The following is a 27176-nucleotide window of genomic DNA, read 5'->3' as shown; positions in this document are numbered from 1 at the left end:
TAATACCTTCTCTGCCCCATGAACCACTGGATTCAATAGCGATAGTTATAAAATGATATTTTTCCGCAAGATTACTGTATTTTCTCTTTTTTCCGTTTCATTTCGGCTGGCTATATTTCCCGCTTGAATTGAAGAAAAGGGAAGATTGGAAGGAGCGAACGTATCTGGACATGTAATGTCCCAAATTAGCGCTTTACTTCCCTTCCACGGTAACAGAGTCATCCCATCTGGTCTTTTTCCATCTGTTCTGCTACACCCAATAGGTTATCTTATTGCAGGTATGTCGGCTGAGATTAGTGCTCTCATTATAATGTCATTAACATTTGAGTGGCGAGAGTGTCTACCTGCGCTTTTGGAACATGAAAGGCCATGTAAACCTTTTCTATTTACTTCGCTCTTACATGCTTGACATTTGTGGGCTTCACATATATATCTGCCCCTAGACGTAACGCAATGGCTATTCGGAAACATTCATTATTTAGGTGAAGGCCGAGCGTGGGCGAAGGTAGCGCTTTGAGAAAAGCACCTGCTTCTAAGGAGGAAGCAGAGATTAGTCTGGCTTTGTCTTCTAAGTTGTCTGCTGACTGGAGTAAAAAGGAGAGGTGTGATTTAATGATAAGCATATCCCATGTGATTTGTTTTGATCTGGTGTTGATTTCCGGTAATTCTAAGCCAACTAATATTGACCAAGTTGTAGAGCAATCCTCAATCTCAGAAGTTTCATGAGAAATTATATCCTGTTGGAGAAGTGATTCGATTAGGCATTTGGAACCATAGAATGATGCCAAGAAGGCCGGAATAGTCATATCTAAGGCTCGTCGGATGCCTAATCCTCCAAAACTGATCGGAAGAGAAGCCTGAAGCCATGCAATATGAGGAAGAAAACAATTAAGGATGGATTGTAATCCAGATTTGATGGAATCATCGTAACGTTTAAGTAAATCTTCTTCTCTCCATGAAGGTGAACATCGTAGAAAATATAGTATATATATTTACCAAAAATTTCAGCAAGTGTGCTTTCAACACAGGACACACTAAAATAAGCTAATGGAAATGTAAAGTTAAAATTCCTTTACATAATACCTTTTATAGTTTCAGTCTTACCAAATAATTTTCCTCAAATTACGATATGAGAATACTGTACTGGAAGACTAAATATGAAAACATTATCTTGGGTAACGTTCGCTCACTATTACTTTTGTTTTCCTAAGTACCAGATATTCACAGGTAGGTCCACTTCTAAATTACTCAATTCTACACATTATAAGAGCTTCTTTCCTCCTAACACTAATAAACTTAAAAAGTAATACAGACCATACCTGCAACATAGGGAAAAATTACAATTTACACATTACATAAGACAATTAGTAGCTTATTAACCAGTATTAGTATTAGTAGCTTGCGACATAAAACTGCGCCATATATTTTAACCGTAGAAATGCTTTGAGTTAAACTCATATATTAGCTTACCTGATAGTATACATAGGGCAACAAGTAACATTCATTGTAGGTTTATAGCAGTACTTTCCACTACGTCTCCATCCTCTATCAATAAGATTTTGATAATCTTCAACTGTCATGGTGTGAGCCCACATGCCTATGGAAAAAAAAAAAGTTATTAATATGAATATATGAAGACGCTGAACTGAAATCAAATTGCACAACCTAGTTGTAAAATAGAATTTACCTGTACATATCTTTCTTACAATATTTCACTGATTAGAATTTTCGAAGTTTTTCATGAAAATGGGAGTGAAATTTAGCATAACGACACATGGTTGTGCACTTTATAGGTTAGAGGAGACGGATGATGAAAAAGAAAATGATAAATAAGAAAAAAAATTACACAAAAATATGTGAAAGGAAACGGGAGAACGCCAAGAAAATCCACAGACACGATAATGATCACCAACAGCTTACATGGTCTGTGGTTGAACTAGGGTCTCTTTGTACCAGAAATGAACGCTCTATAGCTGTGTCATGAATCACTTCATGTTCTGTCATCAAAAAAGAAAGGATCAACTAAAAAATAGACGACAATGGAAAGAAACAGGTACATGAGAATATTATGGATTTGTTAAAATATATATAAAAAAAAATCCAGGGGCTGCTCTCCTAAACACTGAATTAACTAATAATGGTAGCCATATGACATCAAGAACATAAGCGATTTACTTGTTTTTTCCTTTCTTCAGATCTTGAAATCACGCAACCAGTTCTGTCGGATCTCGACGGCTTTTTGATTAAATTTTGTGTTTTATAAAAAAAATGACCCGAATGAGCTTTTGATTTCTAAATTTTACTTTTTAATATAATTTTAATTTTTTCTGTTACAAGATTAATTTTTTCAAATTTTAGATTTCCAGTTCTAATTCTGGTGATATTTCTGCTGACAATACACGAACTTTGACACCTCAATATATTGCATCAATACTGTTAAGATCCCAAGAAACACCGACTGTTTACCGAAAACGCAAAACCACACAACACATACACAAACACACAAACTATGTATTTCAAGCACATTCGTTAAGTCTTTTATCATACATGAAGAAGAAGGTGCAGAAGAAATGTTAAACAACAAAAAAAGGAGAATTTAAGTTGGCTTCGTTGGGAACTCCTTTTAACATATTGGTTACTCGTAGATATAACAAATACGTCAATCCAGTTTTCTTCTCAGTTTTTATGGTCTCAACTTACTTTTAATTGATATTTTTTTAACTTGTTGGTGTCATTTTTCTTAAAATTCACACATGATATCCATTTAACTTTTCTATTTAAAATAACCATCTATCTAAAATCAATTATTTATTGATTTTAGAAATGCTTATGACTCAGTTAGGAGAGAAACTTTGTTCAACATTCTTACAGAATTTGGAATACGAAAAAAGCTAATTAGATTAATTACAATATGTCTAAATGAATCCCAAAGTAAAGTCCGGGTAGGAAAATTCTACTCCAGGAGCTTTCAGGTCAAGAATGGCTTGAAACAAGGAGATGCTTTGTCACCATTATTACTCAATTTTGTCCTGGAGTACGCTATAAGGAAAATCAAAGACAGTAACCAGGGTCTCGAGCTGAAAGGTATTCACCATGTTATGGCGTATGCTGATGATGTAAATTTAATAGAGGATGATAAAGAGAACAACAGAAAGAAATGCAGAGGTCTTATTAAACGCTACAGGGACATGGGTTTACAAGCAAACGCAGAGAAAACTAAATACATGGAAGTTTGTCGTCATCGTAATACTGCAAATTATGTATGCATTAAAATATCAAATAATACTTTCAATAAAGTGGATACTTTCAAATATCTAGGATCAATATGAACAGACCAAAACCATATTCACGAAGAAACTAAATGTCCACTAAAAGCAGGGAATTCGTATTATTATTCAGTTCAAAATCTCTTGTTGTCGCGAATTCTGTCGAGGAAGATTAAAATATATAAAACGATAATCATGCCTGTTGTTCTGTATGGTTGCGAAACATGGTCGCTTACTCTGAGGGAAGAGCATAGACTGAAAGTATTTGAGAACAAGATCCTGAGACGAATATTCAAACCCAAGAGGAACGGGAATGGGGAATGGCGGAAACTTCATAACGAGGAACTACATAATTTGTATTGTTTACCAAACACTGTTAGGATCATCAAATCTAGGAAGCTCAGGTGAGGAGCCATGTAGCCAGAATGAAAGAAACTAGGAACGTTTTCGAAGTTTTAACTGAAAGTCTAATCAGAAGACGACCATTAGGAAGACCTAGGCGCAAATGAGAGGACAATATTAATATCGATCTCGCAGAAATAGGAGTACAAAGTAGAGACTGGATCCAGTTGGCGAAGTCATTGGAGAGCTTTTGTGAACGCGGCATTGAACCTCTGGATTTCACAGGCCATAGAGTTAGTTGGATAGTTAATTTAAAATAACCACTCGTTCTTTCCAAGCCTTCGGCTTGCTGTTCACTATAGATTACAGTTGTCGCTAATTGGAAATTGTAATTTGTTTACATTTAATTTTTTTTTACTTTTTTTTTTTTTTTTTTTTTAGTTTTCCCACCAATTAGATTGCACTACATAAATATTAATTGCTAAAATCTAAATACGGTTACGACCTTGCCCTATTTTGAAATAATTAAATCGAAACTGAAAGCACACTAGTGCCATCTGTTGTCATTCGAAAGCCAGTACACATCGCAGAGCGGCAAATGATAACTATTAGGAAACAGCGTTACTCACAGACTGAGACTTTTTCCTCATACAATAAGAGTAATAACTACATTTAATATTTTGTCCTGAAAAAAGAATCTCGATTGGCTAAGAGGATTCAAAATTACCTTGTTTAATTTCTATCTATGATTAAGAATACTGGATTTTTCCAGAGATCTATAGTCAGTTTTCTATTTTTATTTATTTATTTTAAAAAGACTATGTACCTATCCTTTCGGCTGTTTTAACTGACAAGCATTTCTTCCTTCGGACCGATACATGAAATACTTCGAAAATTCGAATACTTTGGAGTGATAAAATACGAGAACATATAAAGTAAGTTCATATCATGTTTTAATATTAACAGACAGCCAATAGACGGTAAATATATGTATAAGTTTACAAAATACGAGATGAAATAGTAAAAAAGACAGAAATATTAATTTGTACTTAAGACTATAAACTAACGAACAAAAGTAAATTTATTATAGTAACCATTTATTTTTTTAATTAATTAATTTATTTATTTATTTTTTGTTGAATGTTTGTGCTTCAAAGTTAAGGGAGGCAGACGGTGATGATATTAAATGATAAAGAACGAAATGGTGAAAAAAAAAGTTACATAACTTTGTAATTACAGCTAAAGCAGACGTATATAAATGACAATGTAATATAGCAATAACGAAAGAAAAAATAAACAATGAGAATAAATAAACAAATAAACAAAAAATAAACAAGCAGGTATCGTTTCACAGTGTCGAACTAAGACTTTCAAACTATGTGAATTCAATACTCAAAGTAGTACATCTATAACTACTGCTTTCAATAGATTAATAAGATCAAAGACAGAACCAGTTCTCTGGACACTGAATTCATATCAGAAAGAATTACTCGCTTTCCCTTACTGTTCTGTTTTGTAGCGATAAAGGAAATCTTTGTTTTACGTCCCACGTTTATGCCTATTAGGCTAAAGGAGACGGTGATGATGAGAAATGAATGAAATGGTGGAATGAAAAAACGGGAGGAAACAGGAGAACCCCGAGAAACCCACGAGCACGGTGTTTGTTCACCACAAAGTCCGCACGGCGCGAGCTGTCATCGAACCAGGGACCCCAAGCACCGGAGGTGAACGCTCTATCACTGAGCCACCGCGCTCCCTTAGTAGCGATAAACGTTGGAACCATAAATCGTTTAATTCAAACACTTCCAGTTTGAATAGATTGCTAACGGATGAGATAGAAAGTACTCTTTCGAAGCTGAACACATTACGAAAAACAGAATTTCGATCTCTCTTAACGTTGTTACTCTACGGAAGTACTGAAACCGGAAGTAGTACCGCCACTTCCGGCTTTGGTATAGTTGCAGACGGTGATGGTATGATCTCTTGAGACCCTGAATCGACTGCAGATAACCGCTTGTCGCTATATATTACTATTTTTGTTCCATGACGATAAATGGTGAAGTTGGAAATGAGTAATTCAAACCACTTCTGTTTTGACTAGAGAGTTAGTAGAGAATGCGGAATCTCTTCTTGGGAAGCTAAATTAAAAAAAAAAAATCTCTTTCTCTTACCGTTTTTGTTCTATGAAAATCAGAATTGAAACCAGAAGTAGTAAATTTCAACCACTTCCGGTTTTGATAATGTTCGGGATTACCATGGTACATTATTTGAGACGCTGACCGTTTGCAAAAAACACTTCTTGCTGTCACCGTTTTCATTCTATACAGATAAACGTTGAAACCGGAAATGACTAATTTGAACCACTTCCAGTTTGGATAGAGGGTTAACGGAGCAGATAAAAGCTATCCTTGGGACGCTGAATCGACTGCAGAAAACCAAATCTTGATAGCATTTATCGTGATTGCTCAACGGACATCAATATTGAAATTGTAAATAATATTAAATATAAACCACTTCTGGTTTCGGTATTGTTGTGAATGGCTATATGTTGTCTTAAGACAGTGAAATGTCTGCAAAAAAAAAAAAAAAAAAAAAAGTCTCCTGCTATATGTTACCATCTTCGTTCTACAGCAATAAACTTTGAAATCAGAAATGGTCAATTATAACCACTTCCGGTTTGAATAGAGAGTGAATGGAGCAGTTAGAACTTATTCTTTGGACGCTGAATTGATTGCAAAAAACATATTTTAATAGCAATTACAATTTTTCTCTACGAGAACACTATTGAAACCGGAAGTACTAGTAAATTTGAACTACTTCCGTCAGCAGTGTGTTGTGGATAGTCATGATATGTTGTCTTGAGAGTCTGAATCATTTGCAAAAAACAGCTTCTAGCTACCTGTTACCATTTTCGTTCTATGGCGATATATGTTGAAACCGGAAGTAATATTAAATTTGAGCCACTTCTGATTTTGGTAGAATGTTGTGGATAGTCATGCTGTGTTGTCTTGCGACGCAGAATGATGTACAAAAAACCAATCTGTTACCGTTTCCGTTCCTGACTATAAACAACGAAACCGGAAATGACTAATTTCAGGGTTCATAGTGGTCTGTTTCTTCTAAATAGTTGAAAAGCTACCAAATGCACATGCAAAAGTGGCCAAAATCTCATCAAAAAGTAACTTTAAACCTTGATGCCAAACGTGGACATAAACTGAATTTTACATTATTTTTTTTTCAACCAACATAGGGCAGGTTGGATCATAGCTGAAATACGTAATATTTTAACATGTTAAAATTAAAAATTATTTTACTGAAGTTTGACAGCTAATAAAAAAATTGGACTACTTGCGTTTAGAGATTCATTATCAATTACATACTTTGCATGGTTCTAGAAGAAAGAATAAACACAGAAGGGCTCTCAAACCCGCATTGAGAGTTTAAGCACCCACTAACCACCCACTGTGCTTTAGAAAGAATAAAAGGCTGAAGTGAGAATAAAGCTGTCTTGGTTCACATGTGGCAGAACAGCTGTACATAGCAGCAAATACTAAAGTTTTCAGAAGAGTTGAGTTGAGTTGATTTTGAGTTTTACGTCCCGTTCAGCAGCGAGGCTATATGAGACGTGGACCTACTGATTAACGTGGAATCCGAACCACATGAGCTCCCGCCGGGAATCGAACCCGGGCCTCCCACGCCAAAGGTGCGTACGCTAACCGCTTAGCCACAGAGGAGCTCAAAGTTTTCAGAAGAGTAATTACTAACAAGCCTCAGCCTTTTACTATTTACTTTTATATTTTTCTTAGGAAACTGCCAATGCGAAACATAAATCATACGAAAAAATTACTTTACTCCCCCCAAAAAGTAACTTTTAGTTATTTAAAAAAAAAAAAAAAAGACTCGGTATGAGTCCTGTAATTTGAACCATTTTCAATTTGAATAGAGATAATGGGGAGATTATGCTTATCCCTGGGACGGCGAATCGATAGGAATAAACCGCATCTCGATACCTCTTACCATTTTTGCTCTGATACCTGTCGATAGATGGACAAAGCCGTTCTATGAGACTTCCAACTTCCGGACTTATGTACAACATAATTTGGAAGTCTAACAATAATATGTAATAAACTGTTGAGGTACAGCAGAAAATTTAATTTGGAAAAGGTCCAGAACAGTGTTGACCTTTTTTGCCGTAGCTATACAGTTAGGAATAGATTATTTTGTAAAAGAACTAGAACTGTGAAAAAGAGTAAAATTCCTTATCCGGTTGTAACGGATTCACATAAACCAATCAAGGTAGAAACCAGCCTGAGAATATTGAGAAAAAAAAAAAGAAAAAAAAAGAGAGAGATAAAGGTTTCCTTTCACAGTGTGAAGCTACGGCAGATTTTCAAACTATGCAAATTCAATACTCAAACCTAGTAACACATCTATAACTATTTTTTGCAGCAGAGAAATAAGATCGAAGGTAAAACCTACTTCTCGGACTCTGAATCTATATAAAAAAGCTATTAGTAGACAGTGTTTTGTTCTATGGAACTTAATATTGAAACATAACGCTAATTCATGTCTACTACTTGCCATTACAACAGAGGAATAAAGTCAGAGGTGAAACATATTCTTCCAGCACTGAATCTATATCGAGAAATTGCTTGTTAATATCCATTTCTGTTTTATCCACTATGCGATCAGTGTTGTAGAGTTTCACCAGCTCCGGTTAGAACAGATAGATAAAAAGTTGAGATAAAACTCATTCTTAGGACGTCAAATTTGTGTCAAGAAACCGCTTGTCGCTATACTATAGTTTTTCATCCAGGGAGTGGGGGATGGCGATCAACGTTGAAACTGGAAATGGTTGATATCTACCACTTCCGGTTTGAACAGAGGGTTAAGAGAGGAGATGGAACTTATTCTTGAGACCTTGACTTGATCGCAAAAAATCGCCTCTCGCTATATCTTACCATCTTTGCTATGATATCTGTCAAAAGACAGATGGACGGACATAGCTGTTCTATAAAACTTCCGACACATGCATAGCATAGTTTGTAAGTCTAATAACAGAATACTGCCAGTGCTTGAAATGATATGAAAGAATTAGATTCTGAGAAACTGTATTCAGCGATGTGCGATAGACAGAGAAAAGGGAGGTAGAATATTATAATTGGCAATGTCAAATATAGTTCTACAATATTATTAGTGTTGAACAATATTAATGTTACTATTATATGGGCCTAAGATGAGACACATACCAATCGACACAGCTCACTGAACAAAATGATATGGTGAGTGCAAATCCTAATGCGTAGTTTTTTGAGAAAAACGAATTAAAGCACGATACCGTAAGATAACCACGCTACCTATTAAGATAAAACTGGTACTAAAGTGTACTCCTATGATGCTTTCCAATATGGGGCCATGGTGGCTTAGTAGTAGAGCGTTAACCTCTGGTGCACGGGGTCCTTGGTTCGATCCCAGCTCGCGCTAAGTGAGCTTTGTGGTGGACAAACACCGTGTGCGTGGGTTTACTCAAGGTTATTCCGTTTCATCCCACTTTCTTCATTCCACCATTTCGTTCATTTCTCATCATCACAGTCTGCTTTAGCCTTGACGTGGGACGTAGAATTTCAGGATTTAATTTTGTCATCAAATGGAAAAAACTTTTGTTGCTGACTGTACAAGGATTTTGCTTCTGAAGCAATATCTCACGACAAAAAAAAAAAAAAAAAAAAAGCAATGGAAATACATGGGCCCATAACAAAAACAGCACTTAAAAAAAAAACAAAAAACTTGTTTCTGTCCACAGCTTTTGCCTGGGAAGTTTTGAACATTTCAATTTTAATGGAGAAATAATAGTACGTTCCACCTTTCTTTTTCCATTATAACATGAAAAAGCATTTAATTACTGCACTTTGAAGATAGAAAAAAATATAAGTTTCAAAATCACGGATAATCGATCACTCGATGGGAAAGAAAACAGCCAAATCGGAAGACTCAGTGTATTTTCTAAGATCGAACGAATTGTTTGTAGAGCTATTAGAGTAATATTCTACAACAAAAACGTTTTAGTGAAAATTTAAGTGTTAACAATAACCGTTCTGAAAATGTAGTAGTTAGACTTACTGGGAAATTATCACTTAAAATTTATGCACAAACTACTTTTTTTTTTTTTTTTTTTTTTTTTTTTTTTTTAAGCGAAAGACATCTTGGCATCTTTTATGTAGGGTGTTACACGAAACAAGTATCTATATACATAGCAAACTATCTATATACATATTATTTATTGAGGTTGTTAATTCGAACAGAAGAAGGCTAAAACACATTATATTCAAGTTATCTATTTCAGACACTGTGTATTGACACGATATAAAGAAAAACAGAATACACTACTTTTACTACCGTTCACTAACATCATCCCAAAATGGGCATTTATGGCTTTAATTTTGCAAACTAAACTTATATTTGATTCTAACAATACATCCGAAGCTTACAATGAACTGTTTCCCGAACAAAAAACCAGATATAAAAAGAAATTCTATACTAAAATAAATGTTGATTTATATACGTTCCTTAGTTTCAAGTACTTTTTTCTTGTCTGTCTGTTTTAATTTAGGCAACCCGTATACCACACACATGACAAGATATACATATATCTTTTAGATACTCGTAAAGCAGTAAAGCAGTTACGCAACCAACATAATTCCCTTGATATGTTGGGTTGCATAATTTCAACGTCCTCACCCAACATGAAATACCAGTTCGAAAACCAACAAAGACAAGAGCTCGGACTGACATAGGGCTCGTAAGTAGTGAATGCTGTAAAGGTTTTTTTTTTTTTTTTTTTTTTTTTTTTTTAATCGTAGAATATACTACAGGGAAACAAATTTGGTACTTGAATAAGAAAATCAAAATTACTCAAAAAATGAAAGAATTCCATCTTTCCCACCAGAATCCGGTTTCTAATGAGGCTTTTTTTTAAGAAAGCGTTTTTGCACCTCTGCCCACCATTGATGGCAGAAATCTTATGGTGATAATGCATTAATTACAAAATAATTTAAGTTTTTTAAACAATTACTATTATTTTCAAATAAGGGGCAACATATACCTCAAGCAATGTTCACTAAGTTTTAGGATTGACATTAGTGCCAGTACGTTCAGAACTGAATATCACTTATTTGCCAGGTTCACCTAACATCGGGAGCTGTCTGCTTTCATGTAAACGATCTTTCCATTCCTTGCTAATCCCACAAAAAAAAAAAAAAAATAAATAAAATAAAATAAAATAAAATAAAATAAAAAAAATAAATAAATAAAATAAAATAAAATAAAATAAAATAAAATAAACACAAATATCGAATAATATACTGAAATGTACACACATATTTAACTTGACAAACAGATTATTCTTATTTAGTCGGCTACTGACGAGCATATACAAGGTATGTCAGAAAAATAATGAGATGCAACACTGTGCACGAACTGACAACGCTGCTGACTTACACCTTCACACGGCAGTCAAGTTAACCCTTCCCGTTGACTCATTTCAGCAGAAGGTTTATAGCACTGCTACGAAGAATAGAAATAATGTTTCCATTGCTGTGTAGCTGTGCAAGGAGACCATTTTGAAGAGAATAACCTTGATTTGTAAAAAGAATAAAAACTTACTTAAAAGAAAATAAATTCCATTAATTTTCTCACACACCTCGTACATATCCATAAACAGTATTTCAAATCCTGATATGATAACGTGCAAAAATAGAAGCGCTTATCAGTAAAGAAGAAACTCAACCTATTATTCCTTTTTTTCTTTCTTTTTAGTACGGAATTAATAGGTAATTTAGTTGTCAAACCACTTGGACAGGATATTCTTGTTTATGCCTCCTTATCTAAAAATACTAGTACACGGCAATTAAAAGCAGCATTCCGCAAATACCATAGCAGTAAACAGAATAAGATCACGCAGTGCGTAAAGTTCATTTCAATCAAAGAATATCGTAATGTATTTCTCACATTTTCGCAAGTTTAATCAGATTGTTAAAAGATAAAAATACCTAATTTACTGAATATAACCACAAGTTCTTGAATTGAAAAGTCGTGTTATAATTAAATAGTTTGGACCTTAAGGAAATTCTAGGGGAAGAACAGGAAGAAAAATATTCGTTACAACAAAGATGTATGAAGGACTTAAAAAACATTGGTAAAATTATGTGAAGGCAAGTGACATAATCCTGATGATATGTCCTTCTTTGAAGATAATACAAAAATATAACCTGTCATGTACAGTACAGTTCCGCAAATACCATTGAACTGGATACAAAATAATTAACCTATTTTTATTGCTATAACATATGAATGACCGGTCTATGGCATGCATACATTCTGAACTTGGAATATAAGCAGCAGACCGGAAAAAACTGAAAGAAGCTCCCAATTCAAATGTTCGTGTAACAGATCCTGCAATTACAATTTCACATATATTGAACAAAGCGTGTTATTATTTGAACACCTGAAAAACAAGCCAAACTGAACTTAGAAGATTCTGGGAGTGAAACCTACGGGATACAGGCCTCTGTTGCCGAGCTACTTGCCCACCAAGTTTCCCTCATATCCTGCCAATAGTTACCGAGAAATAAAGTACCACATACAAAGCAATTTTTAACCCTTACATGATGGGCTACTTGTCCACCAAATTTCGTTCAAATCCAGCCAATAATTATCGAGAAATAACAAGTACCACACACAATGCGAGCCAAACTGAGACTGTCCCTTGTTGACCTGTCACAAAATATAGCGATCTTTATTCCTTTATTTATAGGGTACTTGCACAACAAATTAGGTTCAGATCCGGCGAGTTGTTGCAGAGAAATAAAGTACCACATATAAGTCGAGCCGTCGGCTATTAAATACAGGAGCTTTATTCCTTAGACTAGTGGTTCTTAACCACTGTGTTGCGAAATTTTACAATTTAAAACTCATGAAGCTTAATAAGCAGTTAAAATCAATTTTGGGAGAGACTGTACCTGTCAACGCCTCCGCCGGCAGCAACAATTCTCAGTACTACATAGTATTTCAGAGAAACTTATTGTCTTACACTACTATAAATTGTGTTATTGATAAAAATAATAAATCTTTGCTTTACGATACTCCATCTTCCATAATGATTCAGGAAGGTTTTATCGGATCCCATTCCTGATAATTTAAATGGACTTGATACCAGCATCTCCTGGGACTGCATTGGAGGGAAGTGAAGTACTAGAAAATCAATGGAAGGATTGAAACATGAATTTCGGAGCTTTAAATGGAAAGAGCAGGGAGATCGTAAACTTGATAAATAAATAAATAAAAGAGAGAGAAGTGAAAACACGACGGAAAGGAAATAAAATAAAAAGAAATCAGTGAATGACATAAGTTTTTTTACAGCTGAGCAAGTGGAAGAGGAAAAAATGGAGGAGTTGGGATGGGACGGTTATGAGCATGGGATGGTTAAGAGCGACATGGTTATGAGCATGAAGCTGGAGTTTGGAGGTAATGAAGTGATTATATTTTGTGCCTATGATCCTTAAGTAGAATGCAAGGAAGAAGAGGCAGTCTATACGGAAATATAGGAAAGAGCAAAGCAGACGAAGAAGGACTGTTAAGGAAACATAGCTTTGGAGAAAGGAATGCAGAAGGTGAAAGGATAGAAGACCATGCATTTGCATTCAACTTCACTATAGTTACCATCGATTTCGAGAAGCAAAACAGCCAGCTTTTAACTTACAAGCATGGCAGCAGAAGCAGTCAGATCAACTATATTATGTGCCACAGGAAACATCTTAAAATCAGATACAGCACGCTGATAAATGGAAAAAGTATGACTCCACAGCATAGACTGCTTATCCGAAATGAAATCTTTTGAGCTTTACGTCCCACGGTTATGCCGGTTAGACTAAAGGAGACGGTGATGATGAGAGATGAGTGAAATGGTGGAATGAAGAAAGTGGGAGGAAACGGGAGAACCCCGAGAAAACCCACGAGCACGGTGTTTGTCCACCACAAAGTTCACTTGGCGGGGGCTGGGATCGAAACCGGGACCCCAAGCACCAGAGGTGAACGCTCTACCACTGAGCCACCGCTCCCCCCTGCTTATCCGATTGTGGGATAATAGAGGAGATTTAAAAATGTCCCAGTTCCAAGGATTGAGTTCAAAGAAAAGTTCTACAATAAACAAAACGTGCAACAATGATGAAATATGAATAGTCATACCATGAAAAAAGTTGGAAAAGAAGTGCTCGGGAAAACAGGGAAAGACCCAATAAAACAAAAGGAGATTTGGTGGTGGAACGAGGGAGTGCAAGTGGCAATAGAGTATGAGAAAGAGATTAAGAAAAGGCGGGATGAAACATATAGTATGAACACAAAGCGGAATACGAATTAGCAAAACAGATAGTTAATGAGCTATGACAATAGCAAAAGCAATACACGAGGCTTATGCAGGGCTGGGAAAGAGAGAGAAACAGACATATACTAGGACTACGCAAAGCATAATGTAGAGTATCTGAGGACATCAGATCAATCAAGCAGATAAAAGACGACAAGAGCAAAGTGCTGCAGAACCAAAAGATAATCCACGACAATTAGATAAGCTAAATGAGAAGAATCAGAGGGAAATCTATGAGGATGGAGTGGCAACAGAGAGAGAAGTGGAAAACACAGTTAGGAAAATGAACAATAGGAAATCATTGGGAACTGATCAAATTCTCAAAGTATGGGCAAAGAAGGAATAGATAGCGTATATATGATTTCATATTATATATATATATATATATATATATATATATATATATATATATATATATATATATATATATATATATATATATATATATATATATATATATATCAGGGATGCAAATAAGCACTCGCCCACTTGCCCGGGGCGAGTGGTTCATCGGTGCGGGTAAGTTATTAAACAGTAAAGACTATAATAATCATGACTGGTATGTGGAATAGTAGCTTTCTTCTTGGGCTAGTAAAATTTTGTTACTTCTCTGATCACAGAGGAATTAAGTTATCATACCATGAAGATCTAGGAAAGAGTAGTTGAACAAGAAACACCATTGGAGAGAAAGAAATTGGTTTGATGCCAGGAAGAGAAACAACTGACGTGAACTTTGCACTGAGCTGTTGATGGAACGATATAGGAAAATGTAAGCAGAGTTATGTCTCGTTTTTATACTCTTGGAAACGGCGTACGACAGAGTACCTAGGCAAGAAAAATCATGGAGATGCATTAGAAAGTAGGTTCCTGAGAAATACGTTCGGTTGGTAAGAGACATGTACGAAGGAACAACCCCAAATGAAGAGTAGTGTGGATATAACAAAAGATTTCCTTGTGGAAGCTGGTCTACATCAGGGATCAGCTTTATGTCCATATTTGTACAATGTAGTAATGGATATGTTGCTATTGGAAATAAAAAGTAAAAGCATCATGGCGTACGCTGTTTGCAGATGATGTCGTTATATGCGAAATATCCAAAGATAAGTCAGAGAATAAACTGCAAGAATGGAGAAATCGGAGGATAAGTAGTACAAAGACAGAATATATGGCACTCAACAAAGACAGTGGATTCTCATCGCTACCGGATCTACCTCGACCAGGATGGGGGAGTACATATAGAAAATCCCAATACGGAATACAATTTGGCTAACTAAGCTGAAGGAGAATAAGCGGGATGCTGTGACATAAAAAAAAAGTAGGTTACAGGTAAAAGGCCGTATACATAAAACGATAATAAGGCCGGCAATAATGTACAATGTGAAGCCTGGGCAATAACAAGGACCCAGAAAAAGAAGATGAAGATGGCGGAGATAAGAATGTTAAGACACATGTGTGATGTGACGAGCAAAGATAGAATGAAGAACGATTTTATAGTAGGCACGATTATATGGGAAAGATAATTCGAAATATGAAAATAACAGGAAGAAGGAAGGCCCGCGATGAGACAGAAAGACAAGATACGAAATGATTTGAAGGAGAGGGAATGGAATTAAAGAATGGAAAATAAACTTTTGGTCAAGTATTACACTCAACTTTCCTTTATAACTTATGCAAAGTAAAATTTCTACTTTATCATTCGCTTTTTCAAGATGCGATATGGACCCAACTTTATATAGAAACTTCTATCTTGGGAGAATTTTCACTTTTACTCAACTTAGGATTCTAGCAATCAATTACGACAATTCCAGGATGACGACGAATCAACTACTCCAGTCTCCTGCAAACTATCTAGTGGTCCAGTGTTCCGTTTAAGCCCTTCCCTTCTACAAGAAGTCTATTAATCAGTTTCTTCAATATGAGTCGAAGGAAAGAAATATAACATTCACTAACAGGGGCCTAAGAACCAGACACTGTTTGTATATGTTTAGTGTTAACTTTATTTCATCTTAATAGGAATATAACTTTATCAGTTTAAGATATCTGTTGCTGTAATACAAACAAGTAATTTCCCATAAGTTATTTTACAAAATTATCTAGTTCTGAGAATGTTATTCTTATAATAGGGGTTCGGAAAACTTCAGGGGCCAGGTCGCTATTACGAATGGCAATATGAACCTGGCACCTAGCCTTTTCGCCTATTTGTAGTACTGACTTTTATTCTTGAATTGATTTAAAATATATATATATATATATATATATATATATACGAGGGAGGATCAAAACGTAATGCCTCCCTCATTTCCTTTTCTATTACAGCTACTGACTTATCTATGCATGGCGTTATAGAGGTAGCCTTCCTCCACTAATGTAGTCTTTTTCAGATTGAGTTATTAGAACCATGTATGAGAAGCTAAAAGAGAGAGTCATCATTGAATTTTTGGCTAAAGGTTGTCCATCTAAGGAAATCCATATGCGCTTGAAGAATGTTTATGGGGATGCGGTAATGGATATTAGCAATGTACGGCGCTGGGTGAAGAAGTTTAGCAACGGAGAAACAGAAATCGCTGATAAACCAAGAAGCGGCCGGCCGACAACATCGATCACAGATGCAAATCGAGAACGTGCTGAGGAATTGATTCGAGCAGACAGGCGCATTACATTTCAGTGTTGCTGATAGTTTGAACATTTCGTATGGCTCTGCCCAAGGAATAATTACTGATTTGGGATATCACAAAGTGTGTGCTAAGTGGGTACCTAAGCAATTGACTGTTGATAATCGGAGGAGGCGAGTGGACATTTGTCAATAGCTCCTGGACGCATTTGCAGTTGAAAATCAAGACTTCTTCCAAAATGTGATCAGTGGAGATGAGACGTGGGCATACTTGTATGACTCTGAGAGCAAAGTGCAATCCAAGGAATGGCGCCACAGTGATTCTCCCCGTTCCAAGAAATTCAAGTTTTCCAGATCAACCCAGAAGATTATGGCAACAGTCTTTTGGGATACACAGAGTGTTATTCTTGTTTATTTCCTGCAAGATCGTGCCACAACTGACAGCGAAACCTACGTAAACACATTTCGTAAACTTAAGGAAGTGCTATGAAAGAAGAGACCACTGAAAGACATTCATTCCATCAAACTCCATCACGATAAAGCACGCTCACACGTCATTTTTCACAACTCAGGCGATTGCGAAAATGGATTGGTCAGTTGTGCCGCACCCTACAGCCTTGATTTGGCCCCTTCTGACTTTTATCTGTTTGGCCCTTTAAAACAACACTTACATGGTTGCCGATTCAATGATCTGGATGAAGTTAAAACAGCTGTAAAATAATGCGTCAAAAAGCAACCTCCTGAATTTTTCCAAAAAAGTTTTGACGTCTGGGTTCGAAGATGGCGTAAATGTGTTCAAATTCATGGAGAATATGTTGAAGGGTAGGATTCTGTAGAGGACAGGTCAGGCTATGCTGTACAATAGTTTGTCTTGTTCTATGTTCATTAATACATTTTTTGTGACACAGGATGCATTACTTTTTGACCCCCCCCCCCCTCCCTCGTATTAAATTTGTTATAAAATCGGATGTTTCCAATTTACCTTGAACTTCAAACATATTTAATTCTGTTGAATTGCGAGTATTCCGATATGTCCTAGAACCTTCCAGGTTAACTATGAAACGTGAAATATCAAATACCGTATTCAAACACAGAATTTGAAGCAATCTTGACTGAAAAGTTATCTTAGCATACCGGAAAGAAAGGGTATATTTTAAGACCAAAACATTTAGGCCTATATATTGAAATGAATTTATATTATTGGAGCGTCTGATCTTCAGAATTGGTGCCTAGGCTAGAAGAGAGCTTTTCAAACTCTGCCGTTTCATGAACTTCAACCTCCCTGTTTCTATTCAATGAGTCCGACGAAAGCCGAAGGCAATATGCTAACTGCTTTAATTACTTGTTCATTATTAACCTTACATTCCTCTTGGTTATGAACACACGATTCGTCGTTTAATAGACATACATATTTATGTAATAATGAGGCAAATGCATGCTATATTACACCACGCCACTCCCATGAAACCAACAGAACGAAGAATGATATTTTCTTATAATTTACTTCATTAAATTATACACATTGTTTCGTCACCAGATAACTTCAACAGAGTTTAAAAAAAAGACTCGAACAATATCAATCTAGTCTATGCATACTGTATATTTGTGCTCAGCATATATTCTACCTTATCTTAACATAGATAAGTTATTTGCACAAGATAAGTAATGATGAGTCAAGCAAACATAAAGAAAGCCAATATTACCTAACAAAATAGCTAAATCGTTGTAAAATTTGGATTCCTCAATACGCTTTCCTAATGGTAATCAGAAAATGAAGAGATAACATATTATTTGCGTTATGTAGCCTATCATGAAACGAGTTTCACTATAATTACAATTATTTGCTACGGCCAACAGTAATCAAAACTGAGTTAGCGCTTACGTAAACTTTGCAGCTGCATATACCCTTAACCTCGAGAGGGGACTCAGTTCAGGAGACGAAATAATAGTTTTCAGCGTTGAACATAGTAATCAATTATTTAAGATTTACCGCACAACAGGCCTACTTCACTATCTGTGCCATACACAGAGCCAGAAATAACGCTATCCGTGAATTATAGTGAAGAACGATGTTTGTCGCGTGGCAATGTAATCTTGTAATTATAAATGCAAAATTTATACTCTACAAAAATAAGAACAGTTGGCACTTCATTTCTAAGTAGGATCAGTCAGGGTAACTATGAGACATATTTCACAACTTTTCCACGTTACTCAGCTTACATTAGTTTTGAAAGCAGCTAACCTAGGCAGCAGTTTATGGTACCAATAGAGTAACAATTTACTGCTAAGAAATTTCCTGTTATTTCAAATTGATCAGTGAATGTCAAATTTGTGCTGATTCATAATTTTTCTCCAAAGGGTAATTATGAGACACCTATTGTCCCTAGGTTTCTGTATGTGGTACAGAGGTATAAAGGACTCCAATTGTGAAACAAAGAAGTTTTCGTTATTATGTGTTTATTACATACAGATATACAAATATTTGGCTGAGTTACAAGAAAATAACTAAGAAAGAAAGTAGAAATAAGTAATGATTTATTCAAATATTTTTGTGAGTTGACTATAATAGGCCTATAGGCTAATAGGCTATATTAGATAATTTCAGGTTAAAACAGGATTATGAAACAAACTTAGACAAAGTTCTACGGTGTTCACTAAAAAACCCTTAGGCTACCTCTATTACTTTATATTTTAGTACAGGGTGGTCCAAAAGTAAGTATACAGCACTCTACTGATCTGCATATGCCATTTTATATAGTTTCTTATTGTTATCCATACAGATATTGACTTAATTTCTCTTATTGTTTGTTCTTAGCTGACTGTTTATTGTTAGTTTATTCACTAACACTCTAAATCCCCCACTTTTAGTGTGTTAGTGAAACATTTTCGTTAGAGCTGGATGTATCAGCACTGTGAACTATTACTGGAGCTCCGTCCCCAAACCCCTTCCCTCTACAGGTCCCCGAACCTCTTGATACGGGGACGATGGCTGTTAACAGTGTAATAAGAAAAGAAAGGAACACATACTACATCGAGTTTGCTTGTACTGTTGGTTGGCTTGAATTTGACTTTCAGTAATTCTTTCAGCAGCGAGGTTATATGAGACGTGAACCTAAATACCATCGCGGGATCCGGATCACACGAGCTCCCACCGGGAATGGAACCTGGGTCTTCCACGCCAAGGGCACGGACATTATCCATATAGCCACCAACGGGCTCTTGAAAGAAAAATGAAAGCGGATACTGACAGAAACACGGCAATGAAAGTTAATAATTCTTTTGAATCACTGTTTTTGTTATCTCTGAATAGTATGGAGTTCGCAGCACTTAGCTGTTTTAAAGGTACTACTTTTGCGCAGTAATACAATATAGATGCATACGTATTTAATGAAGAAAGAAAAAAAAAGAATAAAAATAATAATTACAACTGAAGGAGGGAAATGAAACATGACTAGGGTAAGATATATTAATATAACCACAATTAATTAGGAAAATAACTTTGAAAACAGGTTTATAAGGTTGTCATCAGTGGAACTTTAGCCTTCTCTACCTACATGAATAAGTTCATTGAAAAGTTCTTCTCCTTTGCGATATTAGTAATTTTTACCTGTTAATTTGATGAAGAAAAACGGACAACTTTTACAATGCCGGTTTTAGTTGGTACCCTTATGCAGACACGAGAAATTACATTCGATTAACTTTTGAAAAGCGAGTCCGAACATCCCCAACCTTAAACTAACCCGTCCCTACTCTACTATACCCTTTTAAAGCAGTCCTACTTATCGATGCGCAATTGGTGCGTGCATTGAAGAGTTTACACAAAAAGATCTTACTCTGTACCAAATAAATAAAATATTCTTTGGGAAGATATCAGAGAGCGTAATGCTTCACCTGACATAAGCACAAACACTTTATCTGATCCACTGAATCTGTTCGAATTGATAAAGTGTGTAGAAGCTGAGCTCATGAGTTCGTACATGGATTCATGATTTACATTTCTTTTATCACGAAATTGACTCCTAGTACGTTAGAAAATATTTCTTATGGGAGAAGCTATACTGCTGCGTGCAGATTCAGTTTACTACGGCGTAACTGCTATGGATATAAAGTACAACGTGCGGACACATACTATATAAATGACAATGCAACAAAACACCAACCAAACTATGGTTGATTGCCACTAAATGCAAGAAATGTTTATAACCTGCATAACGCAGGGCGAAATTAGTTGACCTGTGAGGACGTGCACTGGTAGGAAGCAGGTGCGTCAGCGAGGTGGGTATGCTAGTAAACGAAGATCGTGGGACGGCTTTCGAACATTTGCATCGTTAAGGATTATGACTTAGCACACTGCATTCATAGCAATTCAATTAATCATGACTTCCCTAAAGACTATTACGTGGAAAATACAATTTGGACTACGTTCAGGAATGAGCCATTCCATGTGAAATCAACCAAGTCCAAAACCTCATGGTGTCAGATTACGATGAGACTTGGTGTACATGTAGACCTCTATAAGAGAAGATCATGCACCAAATTGTAGCCCTTTATCCCCTGTAGTTTCAGAAAATTTACAAAGTAGTTTCAGAAAATTTACAAAGTTGATTGTTTTTGTAGCATCTTGTTCGCTTCGATTGGTCATATCTCTAGTAAATATTGGGCTAGAGAGAAAAATAATATACCATATAGAGGAGGAAAGAATAGGCTACAAGATGTGTCAGGAACACTTATATGAAAATCAAATATCATTTTCCGGGAAAATTTTGGATCAGTGATATCTCAGAAAGTGCCCTTTGATTTCCCTGAAATTGTGTACCAAGGTAGCCCCATATATCCGACACAAGAATGCCCCATATGTCCAGAGCCAAAAATGGGTCTGGAGTCTACAATGATTTTCGTGTGACCATGTCGGGAGAGACAACTGGGGAACCAATGTGGCAACGTGCCAATTTGGCAATACTGATGAAGTACGTGTAAGAAATATTTAGCTATTACTGATCTGCTGGAAGTGATCGATTGTCAGTGGTTCCTGTGTTGAAGCAGTCGACTTGCTTCTTCCATCCCTTTGTTGCTGAGCGTGTATGTACGGCCAGTAGCAGTTATGGGATCAACAAAAGAGACGGTGTCACAAGCAGACAGTGAGAGCACATCTGCTACATCTGGAGGAAAATGTTAGTCCGAATCACCTATGCAGCACTGCAGCTTTTGAATGCACAGTTACAGGTAATGCTGCACCTGGATCACGGGACTATCCACTACTGACACTCGGAAACCTGTCGTATAGTCACTGGGATATCACTAGCTACGCTTGAACACTTTAGTCTACAGCTAAGACCTTACTGACATGCAGTGTCAATGTCCTCTGCTTTGTAACGAATCCTCCAGAATGTTCACATATTTAGATCAATGCAATGTACTACGATTGATAATGGAATGTTCCAAATATCCCAGCAGGATTACTGAATTACAGATTGCAGCAGAAAAACATTACTGTTAGGTCAGTTACACCTTACTTTACCAGTACTGACAAATTGGCAAGTTGCCACATTCGTACCCCTGTGTCTCTCCCAATAAAGTCACACGAAAATCATTGTAGACTCCGAGCCCATCCCTGGACCAAGTTGATATCTGGCACACATATGCCGGATATATGGGGTATCTTGGTACACAATTTCAAGGAAATCAAATGGGCATTTTCCGAGATATCGCTGATCCAAAATTTTCCCGAAAATGTTTGATTTTCAAACAAATGTTCCTGCCGTATCTTGTAGCCTATTCTTTCCTCTACAATATGGAATATTATTTCTCTCTCTAGCTTAATATTTACAGGAGATATGACCAATTGAAGCTACAAGAACATCAAATCTGTCCATTTTATATCACCCTGTACTCTGAAACTTCAGGGGAAACAAGGTTAAAGGCATTACTCAAGCAGACGGTTCCACCAAATCTGGAAACATTTCTTACACTTTCAGGTTAAGAGCTTTTTATTTCTTTCAGCAGAGCATGCAGGAAAAGAGAAGTACCATCACTTCTTGCAGATTTACTTTAGGAGAGCTGAGTGTAAATACAGTGTGGACGTATGGCACGAAAACTACAGTGTATAAAATACGAACCAACTCGTGCTAGGTGGCCACTACGAAGCCCGAACGCTATTCCACAGAGTAAAGAGGCCCGAGCAACAGCGATGGGGTGCGTCCATAGGGAGAAAGTGCGTCAGCGACAGGGGTATACGCATAAACCAGGGTAAAGAGCAAACCTACACATCCACTAAATTCACTAGCACTCAAAATTCAATTCAATATGCTGCGCACTGAGAGTAATTTTTTTTATTCACACTCATTTCTTAAAGAAAAATGTTTTACATCGTATTTTACCTATGAATTTTCTATTTGGTAGAACCGTGTGCTCGAGCAAACCCGAGCTAAAATTTGATGCATGATCATCTCTCATAGGGGCCAACATGTACACCAAGTTTCAACGAATACTGAGACGACGAGTTTTTCTCCCTGATAATTCGGTTGATGTTACATGGAATGGCTCGAGTATTATTATGGGTGTTAAAGATATATTTTGATTACTTACACTCCTCGAATTAACTTCCGCAGATGGCGGCCCCGAAATACAAAATTTATGGGAAAATGAACAGAATCAGACGAAATGTCAGCATGAGAATAAAAAAGAATTGAAAAAGGGCATTTAGAATCTTTCCCAATTCGTTTCACTGCTCCAGACCGAGTACCTTGTTTTTGTGTAAATCGTGATAAACGTAGAAAACGAGCCCTGCGGAGCTTCCAACCCCTTCGTTGGCAAGGTTCTAGAACACAGGTCCCCGTTCCTATTTAGCTGTAATAATGACCTAAAACAACGTGCTCTGCGGGGCTCTAACCCGCCTTCTCTCTCTCTAACACTCATTCGACAACACCATGTGAATTCAATATTGAACTTGGTACATGTCTAACAGACGGGTTCCAGAAGTACGTAAAAAATACAAAATTTACGGGTGAAATTTAAGATACAAATACTTAGACCTAACATACCCTAACCAAATCTAACCTAATATTAACAGAAATATGTGAAATTCTATCATATTTTTCGGAAATTATGCTCTACTCCTACACTAATATTATCTAACATAAACTATCCTAACCTAATGTCCACAGAAACTACCGAAATGGTAACTTTTTTTTAGAAAAAAATAGTTGGACCCCGTCTGCTACACATTGTCCTTAAACTTTGGTAGAGAAAGGAACCAACCTAGCTACTAACCTATATGGGGGGACCTGTGTTCTAGAACCTTCCCCCCCTTCACTCGCTCAGTTATATTTTTAATGTAAATAACACCTGAAATCTTATATGTGCAAGATTGGGAGAGAAACCAAAATATACTAAAGTGAATGGTCATCATTAAAAAAAGAACAAATAAGCAGTAATACAACGTCGAAAAGAGGCTCGTGTGGATCACATCTGGGGCCGCCACCTGCGGCAGTCTAGCCCACTCCTCTTTTGCACCAGCATTACATATTTCTAATAAATTCTAATAACGGGGCCAAGAATTTTTTCCTAAGAATTCATACTTTTTTAAAATAACAACGGCCTAATTTTGGTTAGGTTAGGTTACATTACGTTGTATTTTCTCTCATGGTTTGCAATGGACCCCCAGCAATAGTTTCTAAAAAATGTTACAATTTCGGTAAATCCTGCTTACATTTAGTTTGTGTTAGTGTATGGGTCCAGCAAAACCTTCCAAAAATGACAGAATTTCGCCTATCTCTACTAATATTAGGTTAGCTCTGGTTACGTTATGTTAAGTCTAAGTACTCGCATCATCCATTTCTCCAGTAAATTTTGTTTTTACGTGCTTCTGGATCCCTTCTGCAGAATATGACCCTATAATTAACCCGGTATTCCTTCTGTAAATCGTATAAATCTACGGTCCCATAAACTGGATTGGCACAATTAAGTGAACGCTCATTATCACTTAGCCATTGTGTATTACTGTACAACGTAACAAAACTACTACCAGACTTTCGTTTCGGGTAAGCATCCCACCGCGTATCGATCTTGGGACTTGCGCGTTACCCACTATACCATGAAGAGTAACTTAAGATCATGCTACCTAAGTGAAATTAAAATTGGGGTATGTTTAGTACAAGGGGTCCAGAAGCACGTAAAAAACGCTAAATTTACAGGAGAAATTAGTGATGCAAGTACTTAGACGTAACAGAACGTAACCAAATCTAACCTAACCTAACATAAACTAACGTAAGCTAACCTGAACTAACCTAAACTAACTTAATATTAGTAGAAATAAGCGAAATTCTATCATTTTTTGGAAAATTATGCGGGACTCCTACACTAATAGAACATAAACTAAACTAACCTAACGTAACCTAAACTAGCCTAACTTAACTTAAACTAACCAACCCTACCCTAAACTAACCGAATGTGAACAGAAATTACCAAAATTGTAACATTTTTTTAGAGAAAAGAGCTGGACCCCTTCTGCTAAACATAGGCCTTAAAATTTATTGATATATGAGTATGAACGCCGTTCGGTTGCCTTAATGAAAGGTCTTCGACTTTTTAATTTATAACTAGCTTCTAGTTTGTATAAAAAAAAGAATACCTCGGAAATTAATAAATATATTCAGGATGAATGACAATGAATAAATACGGAAACCTGAAATTCACACAAAACTTTCGACCTGGTATGACAGCTTCATACTTGCAACAAGAAAACACCAACACACATGAGACGGTAATTACCACCACATTTTCATACTAAATACGCATTTTGAATAAAAATTTCATTTACCATGACTGTAGTTGGTGTCTGTTGATTTGCAGTAACCACAACGATATCCTTCATGTTCAGCAAAATATTCTACAATGCTGTAATCTTTCGTTGACATATTTCACTGTATTCCATGCATGAACACATCAACAACAGAAAGCACACCAGTGAACAGTGAACGGAAAAGTAGCAGAACTAGAATCACAGACGCAAAACACGAAGGTTCGTTGTCTTCCGTCTGTAGTCGGTAATTTCAAGGTCGAAGGAAAATGAATCGCTGACTGGGAATTCCTCCTACTTTCCAACGCATATAACAGTTTCAAAATGCTGGGGTATAAAAAATGACTAATAATATTTTTTTAAAGCATTTTAACTAGTAGTCGTACCATTAGCGTAACCAGAATATCTTTAAGGTGAAGAGTGGTTCAAGCACGCAACCCCATACAATTTCAGCCCAATCACATACACAATACGATCTAATTACACATATCTTAATGTTTAAAATAATAATAACAGAGTGCGAAATCCTGTGGGGACGGGAGAAATTTTCCCCCATCAAAAATTTTATGCTTGCATTTCCCTCCCACCAAAATCTGTAGGGGGAACACCTTAATATGAAAATATAAGTATAGTGAAAATTCTCTGACAAACAATTTTAAATCTCAGTTCAAAAAAAAAAAAAAAAAAATAGTTGTAACGATATGAAGACCTTTATCTTCTAGCGTAGACTTGGAGCTATCCAAAAGAAAATAAAAGTTCATTCGCTCTCTTCATGTACAATGTTTGTCCGATGCCGACACACCGTAAGTGGTGAACGATGTCACCAAACTCAGTATGTTGGCTTATTTATGACCGGTCAGAGGAGAGTCGATGAGGATGGTTGAGGCTGACAGTTTTCTTATTCATATATTTCTTTTTTCCTGCAGTTGTTTCCTTGAGATGAACAAGAGAACACGGTGGCTCAGTGGCAGAGCGCTCACATCACATGCGAGACATTGATATGCAGTTTTTCACATGTTCCAAACCGTGAAATATTGTAGAAGGCTATTATATATGTATTATAGGTATCAAATTGTGTCGTTTGATGTTGCAGTTTAAGATTTCTAGCTTCATTTTTGCTTTAATTCTGCGTCCTTTCCAGAGAGCTAATTAAGAGTAATTTTCCGTTTTTATTGTTAGGATGTACTGTACATATTTATTATTAAGATATATTAGTCAATCTGTGTTTCAAAATAGACTACACGTTTACCAAAATTTTTTACATTTGCGTCTATTATAGAACTTTTTTCTTTGTTTTGCTAAGCTAGTTACTATATATACAGTACTTACTATTCTTTTGCTATAATGTTCAATCGGAGTTCAAGAGCGACATTTTCGCTTGCTGAGTCACATTGCTTTGGTTTTACTCAGTGTTGGGTAAGTTACTCGTAAAAATGTAACGCGTTACAAGTTACTTTACTTTCTCTTAAAATGTAACGCGTTACTTGCCTCAAAAAAGTAACTGTTACTTTACTTCGAAAGTAACGCGTTACTTTTAGGTCCGAAACTTTGAATATGTGGAAAAAAATCTTATTACTTCGGTTTTCCGTACTGCTATTACTACCGCTATTATTATTATTATTATTATTATTATTATTATTATTATTATTATTATTATTATTATTATTATTATTATTATTATTATTATTACACGTTCTAAATCGATTTATGTAAATGCAAGGACAAATTTTTACTTGACAAATT

The 27176-nt window shown here is 36.1% G+C and overlaps 1 protein-coding gene across 3 annotated transcripts in view; it reads right to left on the bottom strand.

The window, feature by feature from the left end:
• Ate1 (arginyltransferase 1) overlaps window positions 1–25661 on the bottom strand; it is a 56931-nt gene extending 31270 nt beyond the window's left edge. The window contains exons 1-2 of one of the 3 annotated variants that reach the window (XM_081728798.1): window positions 25455–25661; window positions 1471–1597 (exon numbers count right to left, since the gene is read on the bottom strand). In XM_081728798.1, coding sequence (XP_081584924.1) covers window positions 1471–1597; window positions 25455–25551 — 224 coding nt within the window. In that variant the 5' untranslated portion in view covers window positions 25552–25661. The remainder of the gene's footprint in view (window positions 1–1470; window positions 1598–25454) is intronic. The other 2 variants (XM_081728800.1, XM_081728799.1) reach the window with 2 other exon arrangements.
• Between the last annotated feature and the right edge of the window lie 1515 nt (window positions 25662–27176).

Source organism: Thermobia domestica, chromosome 10 (assembly GCF_964235325.1).
Source record: "Thermobia domestica chromosome 10, izTheDome1.hap1.1, whole genome shotgun sequence".
NCBI lineage: Eukaryota > Metazoa > Arthropoda > Insecta > Zygentoma > Lepismatidae > Thermobia > Thermobia domestica.
The sequence above is the reverse complement of the archived record's forward strand: the minus strand, read 5'-3'. Positions and strand labels throughout refer to the sequence as shown.